The sequence below is a fragment of the Sporisorium graminicola genome, chromosome SGRAM_6 (genome assembly GCF_005498985.1).
Source record: "Sporisorium graminicola strain CBS 10092 chromosome SGRAM_6, whole genome shotgun sequence".
In the NCBI taxonomy this organism is placed as follows: domain Eukaryota; kingdom Fungi; phylum Basidiomycota; class Ustilaginomycetes; order Ustilaginales; family Ustilaginaceae; genus Sporisorium; species Sporisorium graminicola.
The window spans coordinates 901801-910387 of NC_043736.1; the positions used below are offsets into that span (position 1 = coordinate 901801).

An 8587-nucleotide genomic window follows, 5' to 3' on the forward strand; every position below is an offset into this window, starting at 1 on the left:
TAATCAAAAGAAACTGGATAAGACCAATTGTTGATGAATTTGCTCCTAGTTGGTCCATTATGTGAAAAAACTGGCTCAGTTCCGACTATGTTGGCCAAATGTTTGCTCATATTCATAAGCCCCTTTCAGCGCACTTCTTGATGTTCTTGAACCATAGGGGTCGCGAGCTGGCTTTGCGAAGACATACTATGTGAATTTCGCGTTCCCATCAGGCCACAATGGCAGCTTATTTTATTTTCTATGATTTGTGAAATCCACCACTTTGATTGCAGATCCAAGGAATATGGATCAATTTGTTATCATTGCTACTTAATTGCCTCTAGAAGGTTACTTCTCAGCAGGAGTTAAAACCATGAAAACGTAACTTCTCGACGTTATTATAGACACACGCTATTATGAACACTAGGGATGGGTGATTCGCTAGGTCCATCTGGTATGCTGTTGAGCTGACTTAGCTGATGTTCGGAAGCTGTCTTACCGAAGCCGCTCCAGAGCATCGACCGGTACAGTGCTTTCTTTGCGACATGACGGTCGGGCACGATGGGAGAGAGACCGGGCATAGAGATGCCGATGTGGCTTGCTCGGGAGTCGATCTTGATAATGCAGGTCAATTTGAGTTAAGTTATGTCTTGGGTGCAAAAGAATGAGTGCGAGGTGGAGCCATGAAGTGGGGGATGCCTTGAACGGTTGTGGGCACTCTCGCCATCTTCTGCAACGGTCACGGTCTTGTGACTGACAAGAGCAGAAAGGAGCCGGAGTTGGGGAAGGCGAGTCTCTGGGCCTGCCAGACAGGAAGGCAATTGAAGCAACCCCATCACGAAAGCACGAAGCGAGTCATGTGAGTGCGAGTCGAGAGTGGCTCGGACGCATGCTTCCGATGGAACTGGCACGTGTTCTTACCCATCTTCGTACGCGGCTGTGCCTGGGAAGCCGTGAGAGGAGAAGAGCCTTGCGACCTCGGTTCATCTCAACGATCTGCAAGGCAGATTCTGAGTTGGCAACGTCCGTGATGAGAAGTGGCTTGCAGCGTAGAGGCTGGTGGGGAACGCGACGCTCGACCAGGATGACCATCAGAGCTATGATAGACGTGCGAGCAGGGCTGCTAGACCAAGGTACAGCAAAGGTGAACGAGCAGCCACGGGTATGACGAGTTGCCGCAATAGCCGGTGGCTATTATCGCAACGAAAAGCGGGGTCGCTTCTATGCAACTTTTGAAACACCGCCAAGACGTACGACAGCCGAGGTCCGTGGTCACAATGCGCCTAGCTTGTCTTTCGTGGGGTAACCATAGCACGTAGCCAGTCAAGTTGTGGATCCGCGGATCAGTAGCCCCCTCGGAGCTCATTTAGCTGCGCACGGAGCCTCAATTGTCCAGCTTTCGCCTCTTTCGCCTTGATCGTGCGCCCGAAGAGAGGATGTCGTTTGACACTGCGGAAGGAGACTGCAAACAGCCCAGCGTCCAGCCATGCCTATATATAAGACCGTGTGTCCCCAGCTGGTCTCATGCTTCAGATGACCTCACACTTCACTGCGGCCTGCCGACCTCGTCGTTAACAGTCTTCCCTTCCACTGTCCAGCACCATTCCTGAAGACTTCCATCGATTACCGATTGAACGTCCTGACCAGCAAAGTGAAAAGCTGAATCTACACTCAGCACAAGATGGGGCAAGATCCTCGAGAAACGCAGCTGGAGGTGTCGCCCACCAATCGAGTGGCCATCTTTTACGAGAATGGCGGACCGGAAAAGATCTCGATCAAAGAGCTCGACAATGTCAAGCAGTCGGAGCTCGTACCCGGCGAAGTGCTTGTTAGGGTGAGTATCACAGCTGGTGCTCGGTCTCTTGAATCAAGCCGCCAAACTCTGACTCTAGCTTTGATACTGTCTTCCTTATCTCTGATGGCATGGGCGGCTGTGCTCTTTGTTGATCTTTCGCCGTGCTTGCATAGGTCTTGTACACGGGAGTGTGCCATTCGGACCTGCACGCGCTGCTCGGCGACTGGCCTGCACCCCCCAAACTTCCGCTGATCGGCGGTCACGAAGGCGCAGGCATCGTGGTCGCGCTTGGACAGGGTGCGGAGGAGTACGTCAAGGTGGGCGATAGGGTGGGCATCAAGTGGATTGCCGATGCCTGTCTCAACTGCGAATACTGTCGACTGTCACACGAAATCAACTGTGCTCAGTACAAACCCAGCGGTTGTAAGTTCAGCGATGCACGTATGCTTCCTCGCTCGAGATGCCAGAATGCTGACAGTCTATTACTTACAACGACCAACCACCAGATGCGGTTGACGGAACGTTCCAGCAGTACGTTCGACACACTGCACGCTACCTTACCAAGATTCCCGACACGCTGAGCTTGGACCAAGCCGCTTCGATTCTCTGTGCGGGAGTCACCATCTACCGTGCACTCAAGGAGGCGCAACTCCAACCGGGTAACTGGGTTGTTATTCCAGGATCCGGTGGCGGCCTGGGCCATTTGGGAGTTCAGTATGCTCAGAATGCCGGTCTGCGTGTCATCGGCATCGACACGGGAGAGGACAAGAAGAAGATGAGCCTCGACTTGGGCTGTGAGGTCTTGTGAGTCTTTCTTCTGCCTTCCGCTGCCGACGTTGTGCGGACCACGATCGCTGACTTTCGTTTCGTTGCTTTCACACAGCGTCGACTTCAAAACCACCTCGGACGTGGCAGCCACCATCAAAGAAGCCACGGGTGGCATTGGCGCGCATGCCGCTGTAGTCGCCGCCGCCAGTTCAGCTGCCTACGAACTGGCGCTCGACTACATCCGCCCACGAGGAACGCTGGTGATCGTCGGGATGCCCAACTCGATCCTGCCCGTGTCTATCTTTAAGACGGTGCTCATGACGCACAAGATCGTCGGATCCGCAGTGGGAAACCGCCAAGACGCGACCGAGGCGCTCGAGATCGCTTCTAGGGGAAAAGTCAAGGTGCATTTCCTCCTGAAAGGGTTGAGCGATCTGCCCGGCGTGTTTGACGATATGATCAATGGTCGCATCGCTGGAAGGATTGTGTTGGATGTCGACAAGTGACGAGAAGCAAAGCCCAGCCAGTCACCGACCAGCAGACGATTTCGTTGAAAGAAGCTTTTCTCTGTCACAATGCCGAGATCTGCTGTGTGCGCCAGTCGCAGACGGTGCAGAAGCGAACATGAAAGCCACGCTTCCAGGCTGTTGAGTTGGCGATGAGACTTTGAGAGGGTGGGGAATCTTGTACAAGAATTTGTAGTGTATCAATCTATTCTGCTAAGTTGGGCCCTCTTCAGCACCTCCTTGAAATCCTTCGGCCCCGTGTATTGTTTCCTTGCAAATACAAACCAATTGGCCGCGGCCAAAGCTAAAGTGGCAGCCACGACGACGACCGAGTAGTTCATGAGCGAAGGAGAAGTGACGGGAATGTAGGAAGGTAGCAGGAAGAGCACTGTTGTGAGCAGGATGTAGCACAGAGCTGCCGTGTTAATGATAGGGCCTAGCACGGGGCCGAGAGTGTACTTGATTTCGGATGGAATGGGGATCTCATCATCGTCGTCGTCGTCGTTGTCGTCGCTGCAGTCACTGCGTTGAGCGTTAAAGATGCGTTTTCTCCCTCCAAAAAGCATTCCAGCAATGGGCACGACGTACGACAGTTGAAGAAGTACGACGCTCGCACTGACGATGGCTTGCACCGCAATGACGGATCCAAAGAGAACAACGCCAAAGACGGTGTAGCAGGTGCAGCAGAAGAGTACTGCATAGACGGGCACCTGGTATCTGGGTGAGATCGAGCCCAGCTTGCTTTGAAAAGGCAGGCAGCCGTCGTTTGCGTACGCCTGAACCATCCTGCTGGTGGTGATCATGAGCGCAGGTCCGGCGAAGGTAAGAGTCCCAAGGAGGATGAGGTTGAGGCAGAGCGTTGCTGCTTTGCTGTGCGTAGCCTGGAAGAAGGCCTCGACGATTCCAGCGGCACCTGCACTGATGACGCTCTCCATATCGCTGATCCCCGCCAACACGGCAATGAGAACCAAAAACGAACTCGTACCCCCAATAAGACACGCCAACACCATCGCCTTGGGCGCATTGATGTGCGGACGATCGATCTCGTCAATCACATGCGAAGCGCCATCAGCGCCCACCAGGCAGTACTGCGCCTGAATGAGACCGATCATCCACGCGATGCCGTCGCTCCACCCTGTGATGTTGACGAAATCGGTGAAGATGAAGCTGGCGCTGGATCGATGTCCCTGAGCGGAGGGAACGGCGATACAGACGACAAATACGACGATGGCACCAAACATGGAGTACAGCAGAGCGGCTTGGTTCATCTTGCTGAAGATGCGGACGCCAAAGATGTTGACCGCGCCGCAGTAGACGGTAAGGCCCATGTAGACCAAGAACAGCTTCCAAGTGCTGGCATTGAAACCAGGCAGGTAGATGCCGATGACACCCATGACGGTTGACCCGGCATAGAGTGGTACGCTGGAAGCGAGGGCGATCCAACCAGCGGTGCCCATCCATCCGGCGATGTAAGCTACGGGAGCGCGGTATCGTTTGTTAGTCATGGCGTAGGTCCAGTGGTACTGTCCGCCGACCGTGGTATAGACATGACAGAGTTCAGCGAGGGACACAGCAATGGTGAGTGCGCCAAGGGTACCGACGAGAATACCCCAGACGACACCAACAGGTCCACCTGCGCCTAGCGCAAGATTGATTGCAGCACACGCTGCAGTCCATGAGTTGAGGATGGCGAACGAAAGGCCGATGAGGCCGAACGTGCTGAAGTGCTTGCGCGGAACCACGTCGATTGCTTCGGCAGCAGTAGTGGCCTGCTTGAGCATGCTAGGCGGTCGATACTCCAAGAGGGAGCTTACGGGTTTGGAAGCATCATCGTAGGCGTCCCTTTGCTTCTCTTCCATCTTGGGTCTTTATGAGGAGGTGAAGCCGCCGGTGGGATCGTCGGTTGAAAAGCAACAGAGGATACGCTGCAAATCGCGAGAATGACCGAGCGTCGGCAGCTGACTGCGCAGAAAGATGAAGGATCAAGCGAGCAGCGATGAAAGCTGCACAGATAGAAAGACAAGATGAGCGAAGGAAGAACGGGGGTATGAATAGAGTTTGGGTCGGTGGGGACCGTCAAGATGAAAGGGCCAGATTTATGCCTTCCTAATGACACTTGCATGCCACCTCAGCAGACGAGGCGACTTCTCGCGCAGATCGAGCTGCTGCTATCACATCTGCACGATAAGCATGGTCACGAGAAGAAGAGCATTGGTTGCTGGGAACCGCAAGCCGCTGAATCGCTAGAGCATAGTGAGAGATATCTGCCATGTGGCAAGTAGGAGGCTGCACGCGCTAACTGATTGCTAGACGACATTTGAGGTAATTTAGCCGCGGGCTCGGCTTGACGAGCGAGAGCGGCAAGCAAACCAGGTTCTGCAAGGGCGGGTTCGCAAACGGGCGATCAGTTAGCACCAAGCACACCGCGCCTCTCGGGGTGGTTCTTGGCAGGCCAATCTAGATCCGCAGTGACCGAGTGAGTGTGCAAACGACATCGAAGTATTCGTGTGCAGCCGCATAGCGGTCCGGAACAGCCTCAGTCTCTGTTCTGTCTTGACGGAGGCACTTTCTTCGAAATCACCGGGCTCTCTCCTCTTTCGAGCTCATGTTATGGGCTTTAGCGAGAAAAGATTGTTCGGCGGAGGCGTGGTTACCGGTCATCTTCATCTTCTGACCACATACCCAAAAGATTGCGAGCGGGCGGCGTAAGAGGGCGCGTGTCCAACACAGATACCAGTAAAGCCTCAACTAGCCGCGCTAGGCGCGCCTCGGCTGCAGGTGTGCGCGATAACAACAGAGACAACGTCGAAATTGATAAGAGCAAAGGCCTGGCTTTCTCTCAAGATAGACCCTTGCTTGTCTGTCAAATACGGATAACTCGGCATCCACTGCTGGTGGTGGTGGTGGTAGGAGCAACGGTATCGGTGTTCAGGAAGCCCCGGGCCCATGCGCTGCCACAAGAGCCGTCACATAACAGAAACATGATACGAAGCGAAGAGGAACGGGATGCGATTAGCTGGCAGTGGGGATGGTAGTATTACAACATGTCGGAGTTGTACAGATGCGAGTGTGCGAGTGTTTTGCAAGGGTTGCGAACGACAAAAGATAGAGAATGCGAATCAGAATGCAGTGTTGAAAGCCATGACTGAAGCGCCGCGCGAGAGATACAGAGAGAAAGCTGGACGATAGGGCGACAATGCCGGTGACAGGGCCAAACCACGATGTCCAACATCGGGTTGGCCATGCCAGGCCGGGAAAGAGTGGTGACAAAGGGGATCCGGGGAAGGCCAAGCAAGAAAGAAAAGGTTTAAAAAAGGCCAAGCCCAGATGGCCGCATGGGTGATTGACATCTTCCGCGAGAGGAGGCGATGTCTTTCGACCAGTGCAGCCAAGCTGGCAAGAAAAGAGTGGGCGGTGAAGAAGACAAAGTTGGAAAAAGGGAATGGCACACCATGAGAAAGAAAGAGAAAGAGGGGGAAGAAAGGTAGAGCCAAGGGTATGTGAAACAGGGCGAACCGGGATGAAAAGAGCATCGCATGGGTATTGCAAGAACAGAGGTCCGACCCCCTCTGTTACTCCATCTCCCATCCCGGTTCAGGTATTCAGGACGTTCGCCTAGAGAGTTGAGGTCTGTTATCAGAGATAGTGTTGAGCTTGAGCACTCGCGAATGGGAGGCTGCGAGGCTATGCAGCGCGAAGCAACGAGAGTGGCGCGATGCACAGCAGCAGCAACCACGGCCAGCTGACAAAGAGTTGGACGAGCTTAAAGGAGGGAAAGAGGGCAAAAGGGAGAAACGGAACCGGAAACGGAAGCAGCAACGTCAACGAACGAGAGGAAGCGCTCACAAAGGGCGCTCCTCTGCATTTACTGGAAGTTGTCAAAGTCAATCTCGGCCTCGCGACGTTCGGGCTTGGCATCGGAAACCAACCAAGGCTTGGTGATATAGTTTCGGATGCTGTCAGGCAAGATGACGACGGCGTTGAGACCAGTCTGAGAGCCAAACTTGCCCCAGCCAGCACCACCTGGCTTGAGCCAGTTGATGGCAGCGTTGACGGCAGCACCGGAAGAACCTCCGGCGAGGATGCCTTCGTCCTTGATGAGACGGCGCGCATAGACAAAACTCTGCTCGTCCTCAGTCTTGTACCACTCGTCGATCACCTTCTTGTTGAGCGTGTTGGGGTCGAAATCATAGCCGATACCCTCGACCTTGTACGAACCATCACTGCCCTCGGGCAGAGCATTGAGCGAAGCGGGCAGAGCCAGATCCGAGCCGATGGGGTCGACACCGAGAACAAAGCAGTCCGGGTTGTGGTCGGCGCGCTTGAGACGCGAGGCAACACCGCTGATGGTGCCACCGGTACCGACACCGGCGACCAGTACGTCAACCTTGTCCGAAAAGGTGGTGGTGGAGCCGTTGACCTCGTCAGCACCGCGGTTCGAGTCCGGGGTGAGGGGACGAGCAGAAGCGGCGTCGATGGGCTCCTTGTCCTTGGTCAACGAAAGGCCAGCCATACCGTGCAAGAGCGAGGTGGAGGAAGGAGGAGCGGGACCGGCCTTGATGGCTTCGATGATCTCTTCAGCAGTAGCCCAGTGAGCAGTGGGGTTGTTGAGGTTGTTGTACTGATCGAGGATGACGGCGTCGGGCATGGACTTAGCGAGGCGACGGGCAACCATGATGTTGGAGCGGGGATCGTCGTGGGCAGCCTCGGTGGGGGTGCGAATAACTTCGGCGCCGAGCGCACGGAGCGTGTTGACCTTCTCGGCTGACATCTTTTCGGGGAGCACAATAATGCAGCGGTAGCCTCGAATAGCGCAGGCAAGGGCAAGACCGATGCCCGTGTTGCCACTGGTGGGCTCGATGACGACCGATTTGCCGGGGATGAGGGTGCCATCCTGTTCGGCCTGGAGAAGCATACGACGAGCGATGCGGTCCTTGACGCTGCCACCGGCGTTGAAGTACTCGCACTTGACCATGACGTTGCACTTGATGCCCTCTGTCTGTGGGATCCGATTCAGTTGAATGAGCGGCGTCTCGCCCACAGCGGAGAGGGCATCTGGTAGGATGGCCTGCGGTCTCATGGTGTCAAACGATGAGATGAGAGAGGTTGCCGAGCAAAGGGAAGCCGAAGACGACGAGACAAAGAGATTTAGAGGGGGCTAGAGCGAGAGAGAGAGAGAGACGTTTGAGGGAGGATTGGAGCCTGACTTTCGATCTGTTGGAGATACGAAAGAATCAGGACGAGCGATGTTCTGCGCCTAGAGGGAAAAGGAGCAAAGTGTTCGATATCAAGAATCGAGAGGTGGTGATGGTGGTGGTAGTGGTTGAAGAGAGGGGATGAGGAACCGACCTTTGGGTCAGCGCAAACGCAGTGCACACGTTGCGCCAAATTGCAACCAGTCACGCAATGCTGCAAAAATCACGTTGCCGTGGGCTTTCTTTTTGCTGGCGTTACAGGGTCAAAAAAAAATCGGTCAAACCCGAGTTCGATAAAATCGGAAAAATGGAAGCTAGGGACGCAATAGAACCTTGCAGGGTAG

General features: G+C 54.7%; 3 protein-coding genes across 3 annotated transcripts; 1 reads left to right on the forward strand and 2 right to left on the reverse strand.

The window, feature by feature from the left end:
- Nucleotides 1–1660: 1660 nt before the first annotated feature.
- On the forward strand, nucleotides 1661–3048 carry EX895_005443 (uncharacterized protein; the record flags this gene model as incomplete). The annotated part of the gene is made up of 4 exons (XM_029886035.1): nucleotides 1661–1813; nucleotides 1948–2197; nucleotides 2281–2578; nucleotides 2658–3048. 4 exons carry the CDS (start codon nucleotides 1661–1663, stop codon nucleotides 3046–3048), a joined length of 1092 nt encoding a protein of 363 aa, XP_029737887.1.
- Nucleotides 3049–3248: 200 nt separating this feature from the next.
- EX895_005444 (uncharacterized protein) lies at nucleotides 3249–4907 on the reverse strand (the record flags this gene model as incomplete). Its single annotated transcript, XM_029886036.1, has 1 exon — nucleotides 3249–4907. One exon carries the CDS (start codon nucleotides 4905–4907, stop codon nucleotides 3249–3251), a length of 1659 nt encoding a protein of 552 aa, XP_029737888.1.
- A 2006-nt stretch (nucleotides 4908–6913) lies between these two features.
- Nucleotides 6914–8128, reverse strand: EX895_005445 (uncharacterized protein; the record flags this gene model as incomplete). Its single annotated transcript, XM_029886037.1, has 1 exon — nucleotides 6914–8128. The coding sequence occupies one exon, from the start codon at nucleotides 8126–8128 to the stop codon at nucleotides 6914–6916; it is 1215 nt and encodes a 404-aa protein (XP_029737889.1).
- Between the last annotated feature and the right edge of the window lie 459 nt (nucleotides 8129–8587).